Here is a 20,541-nt window from a genome sequence, read left to right on the forward strand (position 1 = left end):
GCGGGCGGCGGGCGGCGCCGGCGGGGAGGCGGGCGCCGCCAGGGTCAGCGAGGAGGCGAAGCCCGCCCTGGCCGCCTGCCTGGTCCGCGCCCGGCTGGGAGACACGGCGGCGGCCCGGGACACAGACGAGCCCGGCGCTTTGGCCCCCGTCCCACGGCACCAGGCGGCCTCCGCCCGTTCCCCTGCCCTGGTCCTGGCAGCGCCGGCTGTCAGCGCCGGCCCGGCGCAGCTAGAGCCCGCGGGGAGCCTCCCCGCGGCGCTGGAGCCTCAGCGGGCTCGCGGCGCCGTGGAGACAGCGGCGGAGCTGGAGGAGCCCCGGGCTGCCCGCGCCGCCCCGGCCGCCGCTATCGCGAGGCGCATCCCCGACGTGGGCGCGGGCGCACTCACCGCGCACCTGGCCGCCGCCGCCGCCGCCCCGCTGGAAACCCCCGGCGAGACCCTGCACGTGGAGGAGCAGACGGAAGAGATTCGCGAGGAGGGCGGGGGAGAGGCCGCAGAAGCGGAGGGGCAGCTGGCAGGGGAGGCTCGCCCCGCGCTCCGCAGGGAGCTGGTGGATGTGGTTGTGGAGGAAGGCGGGAGCGTCAGGCTCGTGGCGGTCATCGCCGGGGCCAAGAAGGTGAATTGGCTTTTCCGAGGTAAAGCGGTTTATTCAGGCAAACGGTTCAAGTGCGCACGAGATCAGGACACGTACACACTAGTGATCAGCAAAGCGTGCAAGGAGGTGCACGAAGGAGAGTATGCCTGTGAGGCTCTGAATGGCGGTGGAAAAACAGCGACAGCCGCGAAACTCACAGTTGTAACAAGAGGTTGGGGATCAAATCCTGTTGCCCTCTAATACTCACTAATGCACTCGTGCCGCAGAGACCGTTTGGTCTGTATCGCCCCCGATACAGCTACGAGACCCAGGGCGACTCCCTTAATGCCATCACAGCACTAACAGCGGTTTCGCCCTTTCTCTTTCTTCTCTCGCATTCTGGAAGTTGTTCACTTTTCCCGCCCCCACCTGCGACTCCGCGTATTCCTCACCCTTTTGGCATCGCTCCGGTTCTCGCTCTTGCTTGAGCCTCACATAAGCGAGGTTCAAGCGGGCCCACGTGTCACTTTTGCCTGCCTCGGAATTTCTTAACAGCGCATGTCGTGCACCGACACGCGCCCCGCGTCCACCGAGCGGCCATCGGGGCCCTGGTTTCACGCTTCTCGTCACGGCCACAGGTCTTGGGCACTGTCACCCCGTCTTAGCCCAGTCTCATGCACTTCTTCATGGCCCGCTGTTCCAGCACAACGTGGCACATACTCTATATCACATTGTGAGGCATGAGGCCGGTGCTGTCACCGCCACTGTCTTCCTCAGATCACATTCTGCGTTTGCACCCTGGTTCCTTCTGTTCAGTAAGTTTGGCACTGCTCACGGTGTGCTTTCAGTGTTTGACGGTCATTCTTTGTTTGTTATTTTTCCTTTACAGTCACTTTCCTTGGATTGCTAGTAAATCACCCCTGTAAATGTCAGTCGGTCATTTCATTAACGGCTGTTTCTCCAGAATGCCAGCGGGCGTGTATTTGAAACCTGTTGTGCTTCTGATTCCAGTTGCCCCGATCCTCAGGAGGAGGCTGGAGTCGCAGGAGGTAGCCGCTAACCACCTGGCCAAGTTCACCTGCGAGATTGAGGCGGCCCCTAACGTTAGATTCCAGTGGTTTAGAAGTGGCCGAGAAATATACGACGGGGACAAGTTTACCATTCGCACCTCGAATTACATCTCCACGCTGGAGATCCCCAGGCCGCAGGTAGTTGACTGTGGAGACTACAGCTGCAAGGCTTCCAACCAGTACGGCAGTGTGAGCTCCACTGCAGTGTTAAAGGTGTCTGGTAAGTGCGGTGCTTTCATCTGATCTCCTGTCATTGTGAACACCGCGATACTTCCACATGGTTTTCTTTGTTGTGTTTTTGAATGACTTGTCTGACGCCACGCGGATCCAAACAGGTGCAACGGCCGAAGAGGACAGGACTTTGCGAGTGCCGGGCTCGGGTGTTTTCTGCACCCAGAGGAGGAAACAACTGGCAGTCGGGTGCCACGCGGGGAATGGGCCGGGCAGGGCTACATCCACTCGAAACAGATACTGTGTTTATTTCAATGGAGGGATTCTTGCAGAGGGTTCATTTCACCTCCAGAAAATGCGCATCAGTGTGTTCTCGTTTATTTGGGGGGGACCTCTTTTTCCCCGGTCTCTGAGCAAGAAAAAGTGTCGTCACCTGCAAGAATAAAAGTCTGCATGATTTGTCATATATTTCATCCACCCAGGTGTGAGGGTCCAGTTCCCTTCCTCTGACAGTTGTACAAACCTTTCCCCCCGGTTACTGACTCATGTGGGAGGCTCGGTTTCATTGAACGGTCAGGCACCTTGATTAAAGGAACAATTATGGGAGCGAGCAGTTGTCTTAGGGAGCCAAGGGTACCTATCGGCCTATCTCAGGTTACTGAATATTCAATTCATACATTGAAACGCACACATTTTTAATATACCCTCTTTCCTCCTCCCGTATATTGATTGTACTGGTTGAGCGGGTTTGGGAGCATTATTCGTGTCTTTTTTTATTGCTCTGTCCTGGGTCCAATATTCCTGGTTATATCATTAACATTAGTAACTTAAGTCTACAATCCATACAAGTCTATAGGTACTTACTGGGTGTAACCCAGGCTTTGGATGCTACGTACCGTCCCAGAGGGGCAGATGACCTGGACTCCTTTCTTCCTAGTATCGTTTGTCCTCTTCATTGCTCACCTCTTCTTTTGGCCCGTTTGCAATGCGTGACCTCCGCTTGCGGCGCTTGGACCTGTAACTGAGCAGCCCTTTCTTTTGCAGAAGCGTTTCCTCCAACCTTTCTGACCCGACCCGAATCTATCACCACTTTCGTGGGGAAAAGCGCCCGGTTCCTGTGCACGGTGTCCGGTACCCCGGTCATCGAGGCGGTGTGGCAGAAAGACGGCGCCGCCATCGCCCCTTCCGACCATCACCGCATTTCCTCGGTCGAGAACAAACACATCCTTGAAATCTCCTCTCTGACCGTGAACGACAGGGGGGTTTACTCTTGTAAGGCCTCCAACAAGTTCGGCGCGGACACCTGCCAGGCGGAGATGGTCATTATCGACAAGCCGCATTTCATCAAGGTGTTGCAGTCCACGCAGTCCCCTGTCAACAAGAAGGTCCGCCTGGAGTGCCAGGTGGACGAAGACAGGAAGGTGACCGTCGCGTGGACAAAGGACGGCAACAAGATCCCTCCTGGCAAGGATTATAAGATTTACTTCGAGGACAAAACAGCAGCGCTGGAAATCCCGCTGGCCAAACTGAAGGACTCGGGACACTACGTGTGCACCGCCTCCAACGAGGCGGGCAGCAGCTCCTCCTCCGCTACGGTAGCAGTCAGAGGTAAGGCCGGGGCCGGATTAAGGCACATGCCTAGGGCCCTAAGTGAAGAAGGGGCCCAGTTGTGCTTATTTTACATATTATAATTATTGAGTGAAAAAAGTAATATAAATATACAGTATTACCTCGGAGCTCAGGAGTTTGTTTGCCTAGGGCCCACTAAAGGGTGAATCTGGCCCTGGGTAAGACCAGGTTTCATCCGCTCTTGGCTTTCTTCTTCTCCCTGGGGAGGGGAGGATTGAGGAGGGGGGCCTGCTCTTCCAAGCCGGTGAAAAAAAGAAACCTCACTTTCCTGTCTTCATCGTCCCTCCCGTGTCTGCTGTCCAGTCGTTCCCAGTTTCCGATGTCCTCTCTGCCACCTGAAGATGTCTTCTTTTTTTCCCACCCGGTTTTTGCCTGGTGGTGGGGTTTATTTCCTGGAAGATCTCATTAAGGAATGTGATCTTGGGGCTGGGCCTCGGCTGGGCTCGGGGCCCGGCTCCTCGGAAAGCGCTGGTTTGTTAGGCGCCGACTCACTCTTCCAGGGCTCCCTGCTGCAAGTTTCTTTTCTTTTTTGACATCTTCAGAGCCCCCAACCTTCGTGAAGAAGGCGGATCCGTCTTACTTGCTGACACCGGGCGACTCGGCTCGCCTTCAGTGCAAAATCAAAGGCTCTCCTGACATCCAAGTGACCTGGTTCAAGAACAACAAAGAGATCCGGGAGAGCAACAAGCACAACATGTCCTTCGTGAACTTTGTGGCCGTGCTAGACATTTCCGACATGAAAGTTGAGGATAGTGGAAGTTACTCGTGCGAAATAGCTAACGATGTCGGCAGCGATAGCTGCAGTACTGAGATAGTTGTCAAAGGTTTGTGCTCACGGTCACTGGCCTTTTTATTCGGGAGAGGTGGTTTTCTCTTTGGGGCCCGGGAACTAATTTTTTCTTTCCTCGTGCCTTAATGCTTTGTAGAAGCCCCAACTTTCATCAAAACCCTCGAGCCAGCCGAGATCGTGAAAGGAACAAATGCCATTCTTCAGTGCGAGGTGGCTGGCACCGGCCCTTTCGAAATCGGCTGGTTCAAAGACAAGAAGCAGATCCGCAGTAGTAAAAAATACAGGCTGACCTCTCAGAAGTCTGTGATTTCTCTGGAGGTTTCCTCATTTAATAGCGCGGATGTTGGTGAATACGAGTGTTCAGTAGCCAACGAAGTTGGGAAATGCATATGCAGTGCCACATTCATACTGAAAGGTCAGTGAGCCAAAGACAACTCTTTTGCCGCATTGTGGAAACAAATGACTTAAAAAAATCTTAAGAAAATCTTATTTCTTAAAAAAAGAGAAAAAGTGTCGGGTTTATCGTCTTTCTTGCTGCTCTTTAGTGTGTTATAATGTCCTGCCTGTATCTTTGGTAGCTAAGTCCAGTGCAACCTCCAAGGCAAGCAACGAGGAGCAATTCGGTGTCCCTGCCCCACCCCCCGTGGGTGCTGCCGAGTGATGCATTCACTGCAGCGCGATCCTCCTTCTCCCTCCTGCCCGTAGATAACTTAAGTAGTGCACCAATGCTGTCCACTGGACAAGGGGATTTTAACAAATAACGCGTGATGTGCAGTATCCGGGGGCTCAGGACGATGCACTTACTAATCGGTGAGTTTTTCTCTTTTGAACCAGAACCACCCTCTTTTGTTAAGAAAATCGAAAACGTGACTGCCCTGGTGGGAGACACGGTTACCTTACAAGCCGTTGTCAAAGGGTCAGCTCCCATTTCTGTCACATGGATGAAGGGAAAAGACATTATTAAAGACGATCACAAAGTCAAAGTGACCTTTGAGCATGGCCTTGCAACGTTGCAGATCGCTGGTGTCCAGCTTAGCGCGGGGGGCAAGTACACGTGCGTGGCCGAGAACGATGCGGGAAGTCAAACGTGCTTCGGAGAGCTGGCAGTGAAAGGTCAGTGCAGGGCACGCTGGCTTCCCGGAGACTTCGGCAGAGCAGGGGAAGTGGCTTCGAGTTGTCCTTAATGCCAAGTCTTTGATTCTGTTGTAGAGCCCGCCAAAATTATTGAGAAAGCAGAAGTGATTGAGGTGACCGCGGGAGACCCAGTCATTCTGGAGTACACCGTGGCAGGCACGCCCGAGTTAAAAACCAAGTGGTTCAAAGACGGCAGGCCGCTGGCTGCCAGCAAAAAGTTCAGGATCAGTTTTAAAAATAACGTTGCCCAGCTAAAGTTTTACGCCGCCGAGATCCAGGATAGCGGCGAGTACACCTTTGAGATCTCTAACGACGTTGGGCTCAGCGCCTGCACCACCAGCTTTACCGTCTTAGGTTGGTATCTTGTCTTTGCGAAGCCCCGCCTTGCGGCCCTACACAGCAGGTCAGCCCTGGGTTCCCTCTTTTTCACGCGGTTGGTTTCTTGTCTTTGCTCTGCACCCGACAGATCGCACCCTCCCTCCCTTCTTTACCAAACCCCTGCGGAACGTGGACAGCATCGTCAGCGGCTCCTGCCGCCTGGACTGCAAGGTCGCGGGCTCCCTCCCCATGACGGTGTCCTGGTTTAAGCGCGACACCGAGATCAAGACCAGCGCCAAGTACACGGTGCACTTTGCGGAAGGCTCAGCCTCTCTGGAGATAAAACACCTAGACACGAACGATGCAGGGCTTTATACTTGCAGGGCAACCAACTCCGCGGGCGTGAAAGAGAGCAGTAGCACGTTGTTTGTGAAAGGTTTGGCATACCGCCTTCTTGCATTTCCCTTTGCATGATGTAACCATTGCTTCTTCCCCGCCAGGGCAGCCAACTCGTCCTCACTCTTTTGTGATTCTTTTCGACGCCGTTTAGAGCCGCCCAGCTTCGTAGTAGAGCCGGAGTCTCAGGAAATAGTGCCGGGATCCACGGTGCGGTTGAAGAGCACCTTCAAAGGGACGACGCCGCTCACAATCAAGTGGTTTAAGGGTGACACGGAGCTGGAGATCGGCGGGGCCTGCTTTATCTTGACAGAGCCGCTGGCCAGCTACCTGGAGCTGTACGCGGTCAAACCCGCCGACTCCGGGGAATATATTTGCAAAGCCAGCAACGTGGCTGGTTCCGTGGCGCGCAGTGCAAACTTGTTCGTGAAAGGTTTGCGTCTCTTTCCTTCCTTTCTCCCACCCCAGCTACCAGTGGCCCTGCACCGGGGCCCGGGGGAGGCAGCCCGGCTCGCGGGAATCCCCCGCACCTCCCCCCCACACTCCTCCTCTGTCTTTGCTCTTACGCCTCTCTTCAATCCCCAGAGCCCGCTGCCTTCGCGGACAGGCTCGAGCCGTCCCAGCTGTTAAAGAAAGGCGATTACGCGCAGCTGGCCTGTAAAGTGACTGGGTCCCCTGAGATCAAAATCACATGGTTCAAGAATGACAGGGAAATTAAAGAGAGCGACAAATACAAAATGTCTTTCTCCAAGTCCATGGCGATTCTTAAACTTATGGATGTCGCCATTGAAGACAGTGGGGAATATCTCTGTGAGGCAAGAAATGATGCTGGCAAGGACACTTGCAGCAGTATTGTCACAGTCAAAGGTTTGTGCTAGATCCCCTGTCCCCGATCCCCTTCAGTTTTGCAACATTAAAAGATCCCAAGGCAAACGAACCTCTCTCCCCTGCACTACAGAGTCCCCTTACTTTAGCAAGGAGTTTGAGCCCATGGAGGTACTAAAAGACTCGGATGTTGTGCTGGAGTGCGAAGTGCTGGGTACTCCTCCCTTTGAGGTGTTCTGGGTGAAGGACGATAAACCGGTGAGAAGCAGTAAGAAGCACAGGATTACCGCCGAGAAATCCTTGATCAGCCTGCACATATTCAGATTTGATTCTTCAGACGCTGGTGAATATCAGTGCAGGGTGACAAATGACGTCGGGACCTGCTTCTGTAGCTCTGAGGTGGCCCTAAAAGGTTAGTCCCTTTGGCATGACACCATCGGGCGTGTCCTCCGCGGCGGACATGTCCTAAACACAGTCTGTTTCCCCCACCAGAACCTCCGCAGTTTGTGAAGAGAATTGAAAACATTAGCTCCCTCCGAGGAGGCACAGTGGTGTTTCAGGCTGCCATTAAAGGCTCCTTGCCCATCACTGTCTCCTGGCTGAAAGATAATGATGAAGTCGTTGAGGACAACAACGTGAAAATGACCTTTGTGAACAACGTAGCCACTCTCTTGATCAGGTCTATTGAACTGAAGCATGACGGGAAATACTTCTGTCAGGCTAAAAACGATGCAGGCATTCAGAGATGCTCTGCTTTGCTCACAGTGAAAGGTTAGTTTAACACGAGGTGTTTGCAAAGTTACCGAGCAATAGCCTTTTCCTTTGAGCCCTGGCCACCCGCGGGCATGCACCTAACCTGCTGTATCTCCCTGTACCTACCGCAGAACCTGCAACTATCGTTGAAAAGGCTGTGTCCATAGACGTTACCGAGGGCGACCCCGCCACCTTGCAGTGTAAATTTTCAGGAACTAAAAACATCACAGTCAAATGGTACAAAGGCGGCAAGGAGCTGACTTTGGGCCCGAAATACAAAATCAGTGTTACAGACACAGTGTCCGTCCTGAAGGTTGTGCACGCGGAAAAGAAGGACAGCGGGGAGTACACTTTCGAGGTTCACAACGATGTCGGGAGCAGCAGCTGTACAGCTAGCATTAGTGTGCTAGGTGTGTATAGTGCTTCTCCTGCTAGTGACCTTATGGTCCTGCTTGCTCTTTCTTTTTCTGAAACCAGACCTGGCACTCGGGCAGTTTAATCTAACCCGTTGTTTCGTTTGGTTTTGTTTCTTTTTTTAACTCTCGGCTAGATCTTATCATACCGCCTAAATTCACAAAAAAGCTTAAGAAAATGGACAGCATTAAAGGGTCCTTCGTCCACTTGGAGTGTATAGTGTCTGGGTCACATCCGATAAGTATCCAGTGGTACAAGGATGGCCAGGAGATCACGGCAAGCGAGAAGCACAAATATTCTTTCATTGATAACACCGCTTTCCTGGAGGTCAGTCAGCTGGAAGGAACTGACAGTGGGTCTTACACCTGCGAGGCCACAAATAAAGCAGGAAGTAATCAGTGCAGTGGATACTTAACAGTCAAAGGTTTGAGCGGCTTACTCTTTGGCGGGTACTAAGCGTTTCCTTGGCCTTTTCGGAGTTCTTTGATCCTAAAGCGATTCTCCCCCATCCCTCCCTCTCCTCCATTTTTCTGTCCGTTATAGAACCACCTTATTTCGTGGAAAAGCCCCAGTCACAAGACGTGGTGCCCAACGCTAGAGTGCAGTTCAAAGCGCTTGTGAAAGGCACCGTTCCTATGCAGATCAAGTGGTTTAAAGAGAGCAAAGAGCTTCTTTCAGGGGCCACTCGCTCTGTCTGGAAGGATGACACCTCCAGTGTGCTCGAGCTGTTTTCAGCCAAGACTTCGGATTCAGGGACCTACACCTGCCAGATAAGCAACGACGTGGGTACAGCGACTTGCAAAGCCAATCTCTTTGTGAAAGGTGTGTGCTCTTAATTCATTTCCAGCACGGTTCTTTGAGTAGCTGTGCTACCTTTTATTACACCGTCGGAGTAGTTGGGGGCAAGCTTTCGGGCGCAATCACCGTTCTTCAGACACAGGGAGCCTCTGCTGCTCTGAGACTCCAAGAAAATGTCATCTCGTGTCGTGGGTTTCTCTCGTTACTGGGAACGATGGTTTATTTCTGAGGTGCGACTCGAGTGAGTCAAGCCTTCCATTTTTCTTCTTCTTTTGCTCGCGTCCAGAGCCCCCCAGGTTTATTCAGACGCCAAGTCCTGTCGTGGCTTTGAGGAAAGGGAAGTCCACCACTTTCGAGTGCCAAGTATCAGGCACGCCCGAAATCCACGTGACCTGGTACGTTGATGGCAACGAAGTGACCGACCGCGCCAAGTATGGCATCTCTTTCGTGGACGGCTTTGCCGTTTGCAAAGTGACCGATGCCACAGTGGAGGATAGCGGCACGTACGTGTGCGAGGCGCACAACGACGCGGGTAGCGAGAGCTGCAGCGTTGAGCTGAAAGTGAAAGGTCAGTTCTCAGCAGGGTTTTGGTTGCCTTTTTTGGTGCCGAGCTGCAGTTCGGCTCTTCTTTTTTTGGCCCCGCTCCGTATTAAGCTGCTGCCCTTCCTCCCTCCTGTGCGCTCCTTGCTGCAGAACCCCCCACCTTCATCCGGGAGCTGAGGCCCGTGGACGTCGTGAAAGGCCTTGACGCCTCGCTGGACTGCGAGGTCGCGGGCACCCCGCCTTTCGAAGTGACCTGGCTGAAAAACAACAAGGAGATTTACAGCAGCAAAAAGTATGCCATGAGTGCCCAGGAGGCAGTGTTTGCCCTTAACGTCACCAACTGCGATGTCTCGGACGCTGGCGAATACCAGTGCGTTATTTCCAACGACGGAGGCAGCTGCTCCTGCAGCACCAGAGTAGGTTTGAAAGGTCAGTTCAGGGACACCGATGGGAAACCCCGCTCCAAACGCTCCACTTCTTTACTGAGTTAAAAACGATTAAACGGTAACTCCCCTTCCCCGGCTTCTTTTTTATTGTTTTAACCCACAGAGCCACCCTCCTTCGTAAAAAAGCTGGAGAATGTCACCACCGTGCTGAAAAGCTCGGCGGAGCTTCAGTGCGTGGTCGCAGGGGCTCATCCTTTGTCCGTGTCGTGGATAAAGGATGAGAAAATCATCGAGGAGGACAAGAACTTCCGCGTGACATTCGTGAACAATGTGGCCACGCTGCAGATCAGAAGCGTGGACATCAGTCACCGCGGGAGGTACACGTGTCAGGCCAGGAACGAGTCAGGCGTGGAGAAGTGCTTCGGCTTGCTCTTTGTGCAAGGTTTGTAAGCCCTGCGGTTTCGAGACGATGCTGTAGCTCGGCTTTAAAAGACACCCGCCCGCCACTCTGGGGAACTTTAACGCATTTGCACTTTAATTCTTACTGCAGAACCCGCCCAGATCATAGAAAAGGCTAAATCGGTTAAAGTGACTGAAAGAGACCCAGTGACCTTGGAGTGCACTGTGGCCGGCACACCAGAACTTCGAGTGAAATGGTATAAAGATGGCAAACAGCTTCTGCCCAGTAGATATTATACAATGAGCTTTGAAAATAACGTGGCCAGTTTCAGGATTGAACCGGTGATGAAAGAGGACAGTGGCACCTACTCCTTTAAGGTGGAGAATGATTTTGGCAGCAGCACCTGCGAGGCTGTTTTGTCAGTGCTAGGTTTGTATTTCCTTTAACCAAAATTGCTTTCTTTGTGGAAAAAAAAAAAAGACGTGTCTGCAAAGGGAGCACGGGAAGCTGACTGATGTGTTTTGCCATTCTTGTTGGGCAGATCAATCAATCCCTCCGTCGTTTACTAAAAAATTAACGAAAAAAGATAACGTTGTGGGATCATCAGTCCACATGGAGTGCAAAGTTTCCGGCTCACTCCCCATTGCTGCCAAGTGGTACAAGGATGGGAAGGAGATAACTGATAGCGCAAAACACCGAAGCCAGTGCCACGAGAATACAGTGTCGCTGGAAATTGTTAATCTGGAGCTGGAGGACACCGCCAATTACACGTGCAGCGTGTCTAACGTGGCGGGCAGCGACTCCTGCAGTGCGGTCCTGACCGTGAAAGGTTTGAAACTCTTTACAGCTTCTTCTTAGCTAACCAAGCGGCTGGGGAAATACGTAAATCTTTAACAACTAATTACAATCTTCAAGTCTTTGAATAATAGCATATTTTCTTTCTCCGCGGTTTCCTTTTCTTTATGAACTGCTCGACACTTTTACTTTCTTCGATTGCTTTCTTTGCTTCATCTTCAGCCGTCTCCTCTGCAAAGGATTTAACTAAATCTGTTTTTTTCCCTTTAAAAAAATATAGAGCCACCAAGCTTCCTAGTAAAACCCGCGAGCCAGCAAGCCATCCCCGACTCCGTGGTGGAATTTAAAGCTGTGCTGAAAGGGACGCCGCCGTTTACGATAAAATGGTTTAAAGAAGACTTGGAACTTGTACCCGGCCCTAATTGTTTCCTTGGGGTAGAAGGGTCAACGGGTTTCTTAAACCTGTACTCAGTGGATGTTACAAAGAGTGGCCACTATACTTGCCATGTCTCCAATGACGTTGGTAGTGATTCTTGCGCGACAACTCTGATGGTAACAGGTGTGCGGACGTTCCCGTCTTGTGTTCCTCCCTTTTGTCAGTCTTTGATCAAGCCCAACTCATTTCTTGTAAATGTTTCCAAGCGAATTCTTTTGCTGTGCTCCTAATTGTGGAGACTCTTAAGCCCTGCCGTACCTTTCAGCCGTACCTACATTTCTTTAATTTGTTCTCCCCCCTCTCGATATTAATTCAGAAATCCCCGCATTGCCACCTTCTTTATCTCCATTTCTCTTTGGTTTCATAGAACCCCCCAAGTTTGTCAAGAAATTAGAAGCGTCAAAAGTAGTAAAGCAGGGTGACTCCGCCCGGCTTGAATGCAAAATAAGCGGCTCTCCAGAGATCAAAGTGGTGTGGTTCCGAAATGACCACGAGATTATTGCCAGTGAAAAATTCAGGATGTCATTCATTGACTCCGTGGCGGTGATTGAAATGAACCATCTCAGCACTGAAGACAGTGGCGATTACATATGTGAAGCTCACAATCCTGCTGGCAAAGCAAGCTGCAGCACCAAAGTTGTGGTGAAAGGTTAGCAGTCGCTCTTTCCTGTGATTAGTTTATTCTTATTATTCATTATTTTAATCGATCAATCCATTAATTTTTCGGATCTCTCAGACATATGTGCTGCTTATTTTTTAATTCGGGGCTATCTTTCTTCCCCTCCCCCCGCCCCTTAAGCCACTCTGCCCAGTGGCCTCCCAGGTTACTAAGAAGGTTTTTCTAATTTAATTCATCCTTACTGGATGAGGAGGCTTTTCCTAAAGCTTGAGCTATGATATTTTTGACAGTGCTCCTGGGACCTGCTGCCTCATGGAGCTGAATCATACAATCATAGGAAATTAGGGTTGGAAGGGACCTCAGGAGGTCATCTGGTCCACCCCCCCTGCTCAAAGCAGGACCATCCCCAACTAGATCATCCCAGCCAGGGGTTTGGCAGGCCGGGCCTTAAGGACCTCCAAGGATGGAGGTTCCACCCCCTCTCTAGCTATCTTGTTCCAGTGCTTCACCACCCTCCTAGTGAGAAAGTGTTTTTCTAATATCCAACCCAATCGCTGGGCATAATAACATAAATCCGGTCACTTACGGTTTTGCACTGCTTGATGTGCAAATGGGAGTCACTCTTAGTCTGCTGCGGGGCTGATCCCGCTGCAAGGCTTCGCTGTGAACACCGGGGCTGTCTTGCTCCGTCATGTCGAGAACAGGCAGAGGCGCCGGGAAAGCCCAAGGGTTTCCCTCCTCGCTTTGCTGCAAGCACAGTCTCTAGGTGTTTGTTTGCGCTGGGAGCGAGCCGGATGCCGACTGCTTTCTTTCCCCTGTAGAGCCCCCCGTTTTCAGCAGGAAGCCCTCTCCAGTAGACTCGCTCAAAGGGGCTGAGGTTAGTCTCGAATGTGAGATTTCTGGGACGCCGCCCTTCGATGTCACCTGGTACAAAGACAGGCGACAAATCCGCACTAGTAAAAAGTACAAGGTTACAGCCAAGAATTACAACGCCAGCGTGCACATCCTGGGCGTGGAGGCTGCCGACATCGGCGAGTACCAGTGCAAGGCCCAGAACGACGTGGGCAGCGACACTTGTCTGTGCACTGTGAGGATGAAAGGTAAGCAGGAGGGCACTGCCCCGTACTGATCGCGCCCTCGGCGGGCACGGGAGAGCTTCACCTCACCAGTCCCTCTTTCCGCTTCAGAACCCCCCAAATTCGTGACGAAAATCAACAGCCTCACGGTTGTGGTCGGCGAACCGGTAGAATTGCAAGCCAAAGTGGAGGGCTCTCAACCTATTTCGGTGCAGTGGCTTAAAGACAAGGAAGACGTCATTAGAGAAAGCGAAAACACTAGGATTACATTTGTGGACAATGTTGCCACTCTGCAGCTCGCAAGTGCAGAGCCCAGCAGTGCTGGGAAGTACATCTGTCAGACCAGAAACGATGCGGGGACCCGGGAGTGCATGGCCACCCTCACAGTGCTAGGTCGGTATCTCAGCTGGGGGCGCCTGCAGTTTTTGTAAGTGAGCTGAGCTGTATTCAGGGGCTTAGGTGAAACGAGGCGTTAACTCACCGTTTTCTTTCTTTATGCTGGAAGCTGATTTCAAAAGTGATGTAAAGTGGGGGGCGGGGGGGATCTTTATCCCTCCCGCGTTGTGAGCAGAGAACAGCTTCTCAGTCATAGAAACGCAGGGCTTGGATCAGTCTGGCACTGAGAGGGAGCTCCCGGAGAAAGATCACACTGTGAAACCTCGTAGTGGAAAGTGTGCCCTCTTCCAGATAACGTTTAAACTGAGAGGATTAGCACTTTCTCAGGAAAAAACTGCCATTCCCTGGCTCAGACCGTAGGCCCATCTTGCCCAGTATCCTGTGTCGCAGTGGCAGAGAGTGGATGCTGAGAGGGGAAGTGAAAAGGGTCTGATCAGGGGTTTGTCCCACTGTTCCTCTCTAGGGCTAGTTATTTAAATGAGGATAGTGCCTAACGTTTCCTGCCACGACAGGAACCTTGCTGTGCTGTAGAAACTGAGAGCAGCAGCAGCAACAACAATAATAGTAACAATAATCTCTGTCCGATAAGGCCTGTAATAGAGAGAGAGGGGGGTGAAGGGTGGAGAAAGGCAGTTCTCTAAAACCCCAGCTCAAATAAACTGCGATGCAATTCGTACGTTTGTGCTATCGTGGTATCCCCGTGAGTAATGTGGGTGGTTCACCTAGCCTGTCTCTCCTTCCAGAGCCTGCAGTCATTGTGGAGAGGGCAGAGCCCATGCAGGTTACTGTAGGCGATGCCTGTACTCTAGAGTGCAAAGTGGCCGGCACGCCCGAGCTTTCGGTGGGCTGGTTTAAGGATGGCAAGGAGCTGACAAGCAGCCACAAATACAGAATCACTTTCCACAACAAAGTATCTACCCTTAAGATCCTCGACTCCGAGAAGGAAGACAGCGGGCTATACACCTTCGCCGTGCAGAACGACGTTGGCAAAAGCAGCTGCACGGCCTCAGTTGACGTCCTAGGTTGGTTGGGTCGTTTGTCTTCCGTCTTTCACCAAGGTTTTCTTTAGGCAGCTTACCTCCCTTTTAAACCACTGTGGATTTCTTACATTTTTCTTACACAGATCGCATTATTCCGCCTTCTTTCACAAGAAAACTAAAAGAAACCTTTGGCGTACTGGGCTCCTCTGTGCTTCTGGAGTGCAAAGTATCTGGGTCGCCTCCTATTTCAGTTGCCTGGTTTCACGATAGAAATAAGGTAGTAAGTGGAGAAAAGCACCAGATCACGTTTTCAGACAACGTCTGCGTTTTGGAAGTCAGTTCATTGAGCTCATCAGATACGGGGACGTACACGTGCAAAGCTGTCAACGTGGCTGGGTCCGACGAGTGCAGAGCAGTGATGACCGTGCAAGGTCAGTACAGGGTGCTCAGCTCCTTCTTTGCACAGTTCTCCTGCTCGGACACCTCTGTTCTTTTCTGAGTGTATTTTGGGGAAAGCATTCATTGGGTCGTAATTTCTTTGCTCTTCATTTTCCAGCCGTACATGTAAGTGCCAGACTTCAGTGATATTAACTTGTTCTTTTTCCCCACGTGTGTTTAGAGCCGCCGTCTTTCGTGAAGGTACCCGAAGCTGTGGACGTCCTGCCAGGCACGAGTGTTACCTTTACCAGTGTTATCAGAGGGACCCCTCCATTTAAGGTGCACTGGTTCCGAGGGGCCAATGAACTCGTGCCAGGGGACAAGTGTAACCTCTATTTTGAGGATTCGGTTTCAGAGCTGGAGTTGTTTGATCTAGACCCACTCCAGAGTGGAGAATATACTTGCTTAGTGACAAACGAGGCAGGCAGGGCATCCTGTACAACCCGTCTTTCAGTAAAAGGTTTGTACTTATTCCAGTTTCTCTTCTTACTGTAACATAGCCATACTTTTGTACACTGAAACTCAATATTGATTTTTTTTTTTTTTTTTTTTTGCTTCTTGCTGGCCATTAGAACCAGCCGTCTTTGTGAAAAAGCTGAGTGATCAGTATGTGGAGCCGGGGAAACCCATCATTTTGGAAAGCACCTACACTGGTAGCCTGCCAATCTCAGTGACATGGAAGAAGAATGGGCGCGCTATATCTCAGTCTGAGAGGTGCAGCATCACCACCACGGAAAGATCTTGTATTCTAGAAATTCTTAACAGTAGCAAAGATGACGAGGGAGAATACAGCTGCCATGTGGAGAACGAGGCGGGCAGAGATATCTGTGAAGCCCTGGTGTCTACACTAGGTGTGTGACCATGTTGTTTTATTTCTCTTCATTGTCCTTGCCAGAAAGCATCTTCTCAGGTCCGGCTGCCTTACGGGCTCTAACGATCGGTTTGGGTTTTCTTTTCTTAGAGCCTCCGTATTTCGTCACACACTTGAAACCTCTTGAGGTATCAGTTGGAGACTATACGACTTTGCAATGCCAAGTTGCTGGAACACCAGAGATTACAGTGTCTTGGTATAAAGGAGATACAAAATTGAGATCCACTCCTGAGTACAAAATATTCTTTAAAGACAATGTCGCTACACTCGTTTTTAATAAAGTAGATAGAAATGACAGTGGAGAATATGTCTGCAGAGCCGAGAACAGCGTAGGAACTGCATCTACAAAGGCTGTCTTAGCAATTCAAGGTGATATTTTCATTACAGCTTGTTGAGAACGACTTGTTACAGCTCTTTCTTGCACGGATAGCTTTACCAGATAAATGCCATGGGAAACACATTTTAATTTGCTTGTTTTCTTACAGAGCGCAAACTTCCACCTTCATTTGTCAGGAAATTAAAAGACATGGAGCAAACTGTTGGCTTTGCCGTTAAATTTACTTGTCGTCTAAACGGTTCAGAGCCTATTACTGTGAGTTGGTATAAAGACGGTGTCCCGCTGACAGACGATCATAACGTGCAGACCTCGTTCGTAGATAACGTAGCAACTCTTCAGCTGGCGCAAACCGAGATGAATTACACCGGACAATACTCTTGCACGGCTACTAATCCTGTTGGCACCGCTACCTCTAGTGCTAGGCTCACAGTCACAGGTTCGTCCCCTACTGAATCGTTTTCTCTTTAATGCATAGCCCACTTCTTTCCTCTTTGTGCCTGACCCGATATCTGCCGCGTTTAGTGCATCTTGTCATGAGCAATCAGCACTCTGCCGTTCTGCTTCATTTCCAGAACCCAAGCAAGCTCCCGTCTTTGATATAAAACCTGCACCCATAGATGTTCCCGTCGGGGAAAGTGCTGATTTTGAATGTCATGTTACTGGAGCCCAACCCATACAGGTCACCTGGGTGAAAGACGGCAGAGAGATCCGAACTGGAGGAAACTATAACATTACATTTGTAGCAAACACCGCCCACCTGAGAGTCCTGAGAGCAAGCAAAGGAGACTCCGGCCAGTATACCTGCCAAGCCACTAATGAAGTTGGGAAAGATTTTTGCTCAGCCCAACTTAGTGTTAAAGGTATTGACATGGAGCAGTCCGCACTAATTTGTTTTCTTTGAGGAAAAGGGATCTCTCTCTCTCTTATTTGAAAAGTTCGTGATATCCTTTCGCGTTGGGGCTATATGGAAAGGAGTTTACCCAGCTGCTAACGTTAACCCGTTGATATTATACATATGAAATAATTTCTTTTACTTCTTCATGCTGCAGTGTGAAAGAGTGTGCAAAAACTACGTATAAGGGGACACTGTCTCCTAGTCCCCCTTGCAAGTACATGCACTAGAGATGGACCTATATACTACTTCCCATGTTCCTTGCTTTAGATTTATGCCATTCTTTGATCGTTATTTGCATGTTAAACCAGACTATGGTGATAATTTAATATAGTAATTTTACTGTCGACAGACAGCAAAATAGCAAATCGTGCTTGTTTTTATTTATACTTTTAGGGCAGCAAAATGCCGCCAAACAATTCTTCAACCTTAACGGGTATTTTCGTAGCGGATTATGAATTGGTAAACCAATTTGGAATAAGACCAATTCGGGTTCTTTACCCCGCTCAACCTTGCATATGTTCAGCTTGACAGTCTCTAGAGATTTAAAAGAAGGTCCCGGGTGTAGGCTTAATATTCAGTGTACACTATTCTGAACCTTTTGAAGCATCCCCCCCCCGCCATTAGCACTAGGAATGAAATTTTAGTCCGACTGAAGTTAATGACAAAACTCCCTTTGACTTCAACGGGGCGGGGATTTCGCCCAACATTTTGTCGTGGTTGGGGATTACTAACTTCAGCGGGCTGTTTCCCACCCGTGGAGATGAGGACAGACTCCCACTCCAGGGTTTTTTTGCCTTATCTCCCCCGCATATTCTGCCACCTATGGGAAACCTGAATTGCGGTTTGTAGCCACTGCCGCCACACAAGTGATTTCCGTTACTCATTTCTTGCACTCTCAAGGTTTCTTACTGGTCCCAGCCATGGTGGCAGAGGAACACTAAGCATTGTCTTTTATCGACTCGTTTCCTTTCACAGAACCTCCCAAGTTTGTGAAGAAACTAGAGGCGTCGAGATTCGTGAAACAGGGCGACTCCGTTCAACTGGAGTGCAAAATAAGTGGCTCGCCGGAAATCAGAGTCGTGTGGTACAGGAACGACCATGAGATCCGCCCCAGCGACAAGCTGCGAGCGTCCCTCGCGGACGGGGTGGCCGTGCTCGCTATTCTTGACGCCGGCGTCGAAGACAGCGGCGATTACATTTGTGAAGCCCACAATCCCATCGGTACCGCCAGCTGCAGCACCGCGCTCACAGTGAAAGGTTAGGAGCCGCTGCTCCCCCTCCCTCCTCATTCCCTTGCGATCTTACCCGAGCGATCTCTTCCGTCCAAGCGGCCGGTTTCGTCTCTAGACTCGGCCCCGCTCCGCCCTCGTGGCTCCGTGCCTTTTCCACGCACGTCCGTAGCAAAGCTCGGGGAGTACGAGCCCGCCCGGCGCAGCCGGGGCTCCCCGTGGCCGTCCTGAGAGGGCCCAGCCAGGGGCTCCCGGTCCTGGGTGCTTGACAGACGTCTTGGGGGGAGACAGCTGAGCCTTCAAAGCTTAGTCTAGTGACAACAGATGAAGGGACTGGACAAATGGGTAGGGTAGGACAGGCGGGGAGGGGAGGAAATACCGGGCGCGGGGGCAGGGGCCCGGAATAGCAGTGCCGGGGCCGGGCTGAGGGCGGCCGAGCGGGCGGTGACGTCCGGCAGCCGCGGGCGGGGCAGCGGCGGACCAGGACGGACCGGCGGGCGGCGCTGGGCTCCGGGGGGCACACCCGGGGGGCAAGGCACGCCCTGTGTCCCCGATTCAAGCCGCTGGCATCGCGCTCAAATGTCCGACCTGGGAATTTATAGCCCTAGAGAGATCCTAGCCCCGATGGGAACTGCGGGTGCTCAGCACTTTTGAAGGCTAGATCCCGTTTTAGGCGGCTAAATATGGCTTTACGAGCATACCTGCTGGCTCGCCTTTCTCGATATCTCGTTGATCGCAGCAGCCCGGCCCGGGGCTTGCACTCATGGGCTCTGATGCGATGCTTTTTTTATAGAGCCTCCCGTTTTTAGCAAGACCCCTAGCCCCGTGGACACACTGAAAGGAGCAGACGTTGTCCTCCAGTGCGAGATCTCGGGCACGCCGCCCTTCGAGGTCGCCTGGTTCAAGGACCGGCGGCAAGTCAGAAGCAGCAAGAAGTTCAAGGTGACAGCCAAGCACTTCAATGCCAGCCTGCACATCCTCAGCCTGGAGGCGCAGGACACGGGGGAGTATCAGTGCAAAGCCATGAACGAGGTGGGGAGCGACACTTGCGCCTGTCCGGTGCGATTCAAAGGTTGGTGGCTCTCTCTTTCCTTCTTGCCTTGACCCCGCGAGGTGCCTCGCTCCCCCGCTGACTGCCTCTGTCCCCTCCAGAGCCTCCGCGCTTCGTGAGCAAGCTCAGCGACGTCGCCATCTTCGTCGGGGAGCCCACGGCCCTGGAGGCGGTGGTGGAGGGCTCCCCGCCCATTTCCGTGCTGTGGCTCAAGGACAAGGGCGACATCATCCGAGAAAGCGACACGGTCCAGATGTTCTTCGAGGACAACGTGGCCACGCTGGAGATCGGCAGCGCCGAGGGGGCCCACTCCGGGAAGTACATCTGCCAGATCAAGAACGACGCCGGCATGCGGGAGTGCTCCGCTTTCCTGCAAGTGCTAGGTCAGTAGGGGAGCAGCCGGGTCTCCTGCCGTCGGGGCGTCCCGTCCCCCGGGTCGCACCGCCGGGCCGTCACGCTTCCTTTCCCTGCCCCTTCTTCCTGCAGAGCCGGCAGTCATTTTAGAGAAGCCCGAGCCCATGACAGTCATGGGCGGCAACCCCTTCAGCCTGGAGTGCAAGGTGGCGGGGACGCCGGAGCTTTTCACCCGGTGGCTGAAGGACGGGCGCGAGCTCAGGACCGACCGCAAGTATCAGATCAGCTTCTTCAACAACGTGTGCACGCTGCGGGTGCTGTCGGCGGGCGCGGCGGACTCGGGGCTCTACACCTTCGAGGTGCACAACGAGGTGGGCGAGAGCAGCTGCACCTCTTCCGTGGATGTCTCAGGTGAGTCGGCAGGCGCGGCTCCTTACGACCGCCTCTCCTTGAACCCCTCCCCCCGCCCCAACCCCGAGGCAAAGACGTACCAAAGCCGACGGGCTCTTGCCTTCCCCTGCCCTAGATCGCCTCGTGCCTCCTTCTTTCACGAGGAAGTTAAAGGAAACGCGCGGCGTCTTGGGCTCCGCCGCGCTGCTGGAGTGCAAGGTCTCGGGCACGCCGCCCCTCTCCGTGGGCTGGTTCCAGGACGGCACCGAGCTCGTGAGCGGAGAGAAACATGAGATCTCCTTTTCCGACAATGTTTGTGCCCTGAAACTCAACCACCTGGAGCCCTCAGACACGGGCCCGTACACTTGTGTCGCGGCAAACGTTGCAGGATCTGATGAGTGCAGTGCCTTCTTGACTGTGCAAGGTCAGTGCCAGGCAGCCAGGTATCCCCCCCCTCCCCCCGCCACCTGCAA

The 20,541-nt window shown here is 52.3% G+C and overlaps 1 protein-coding gene across 1 annotated transcript in view; it reads left to right on the forward strand.

Moving 5' to 3' along the window:
- Nucleotides 1-20,541, forward strand: part of TTN (titin) — a 273,859-nt gene that overhangs the window by 62,721 nt on the left and 190,597 nt on the right. The window contains exons 46-82 of the mRNA XM_019553528.1: nucleotides 164-806; nucleotides 1,586-1,864; nucleotides 2,860-3,423; nucleotides 3,987-4,268; nucleotides 4,371-4,649; nucleotides 5,069-5,347; nucleotides 5,444-5,725; nucleotides 5,829-6,122; nucleotides 6,237-6,515; nucleotides 6,668-6,949; nucleotides 7,041-7,319; nucleotides 7,400-7,678; nucleotides 7,792-8,070; nucleotides 8,211-8,498; nucleotides 8,618-8,896; nucleotides 9,159-9,440; nucleotides 9,566-9,844; nucleotides 9,965-10,243; nucleotides 10,352-10,630; nucleotides 10,743-11,030; nucleotides 11,277-11,555; nucleotides 11,800-12,081; nucleotides 12,415-12,417; nucleotides 12,873-13,151; nucleotides 13,239-13,520; nucleotides 14,267-14,545; nucleotides 14,647-14,934; nucleotides 15,123-15,401; nucleotides 15,514-15,792; nucleotides 15,903-16,181; nucleotides 16,298-16,585; nucleotides 16,722-17,009; nucleotides 18,020-18,301; nucleotides 19,067-19,345; nucleotides 19,426-19,707; nucleotides 19,811-20,089; nucleotides 20,205-20,492. Coding sequence (XP_019409073.1) covers nucleotides 164-806; nucleotides 1,586-1,864; nucleotides 2,860-3,423; nucleotides 3,987-4,268; nucleotides 4,371-4,649; nucleotides 5,069-5,347; nucleotides 5,444-5,725; nucleotides 5,829-6,122; nucleotides 6,237-6,515; nucleotides 6,668-6,949; nucleotides 7,041-7,319; nucleotides 7,400-7,678; nucleotides 7,792-8,070; nucleotides 8,211-8,498; nucleotides 8,618-8,896; nucleotides 9,159-9,440; nucleotides 9,566-9,844; nucleotides 9,965-10,243; nucleotides 10,352-10,630; nucleotides 10,743-11,030; nucleotides 11,277-11,555; nucleotides 11,800-12,081; nucleotides 12,415-12,417; nucleotides 12,873-13,151; nucleotides 13,239-13,520; nucleotides 14,267-14,545; nucleotides 14,647-14,934; nucleotides 15,123-15,401; nucleotides 15,514-15,792; nucleotides 15,903-16,181; nucleotides 16,298-16,585; nucleotides 16,722-17,009; nucleotides 18,020-18,301; nucleotides 19,067-19,345; nucleotides 19,426-19,707; nucleotides 19,811-20,089; nucleotides 20,205-20,492 — 10,789 coding nt within the window. The remainder of the gene's footprint in view (nucleotides 1-163; nucleotides 807-1,585; nucleotides 1,865-2,859; nucleotides 3,424-3,986; nucleotides 4,269-4,370; nucleotides 4,650-5,068; nucleotides 5,348-5,443; nucleotides 5,726-5,828; nucleotides 6,123-6,236; nucleotides 6,516-6,667; nucleotides 6,950-7,040; nucleotides 7,320-7,399; nucleotides 7,679-7,791; nucleotides 8,071-8,210; nucleotides 8,499-8,617; nucleotides 8,897-9,158; nucleotides 9,441-9,565; nucleotides 9,845-9,964; nucleotides 10,244-10,351; nucleotides 10,631-10,742; nucleotides 11,031-11,276; nucleotides 11,556-11,799; nucleotides 12,082-12,414; nucleotides 12,418-12,872; nucleotides 13,152-13,238; nucleotides 13,521-14,266; nucleotides 14,546-14,646; nucleotides 14,935-15,122; nucleotides 15,402-15,513; nucleotides 15,793-15,902; nucleotides 16,182-16,297; nucleotides 16,586-16,721; nucleotides 17,010-18,019; nucleotides 18,302-19,066; nucleotides 19,346-19,425; nucleotides 19,708-19,810; nucleotides 20,090-20,204; nucleotides 20,493-20,541) is intronic.

This window comes from Crocodylus porosus, unplaced genomic scaffold, assembly GCF_001723895.1.
Source record: "Crocodylus porosus isolate Cpor-Errol unplaced genomic scaffold, CroPor_comp1, whole genome shotgun sequence".
In the NCBI taxonomy this organism is placed as follows: Eukaryota; Metazoa; Chordata; order Crocodylia; family Crocodylidae; genus Crocodylus; species Crocodylus porosus.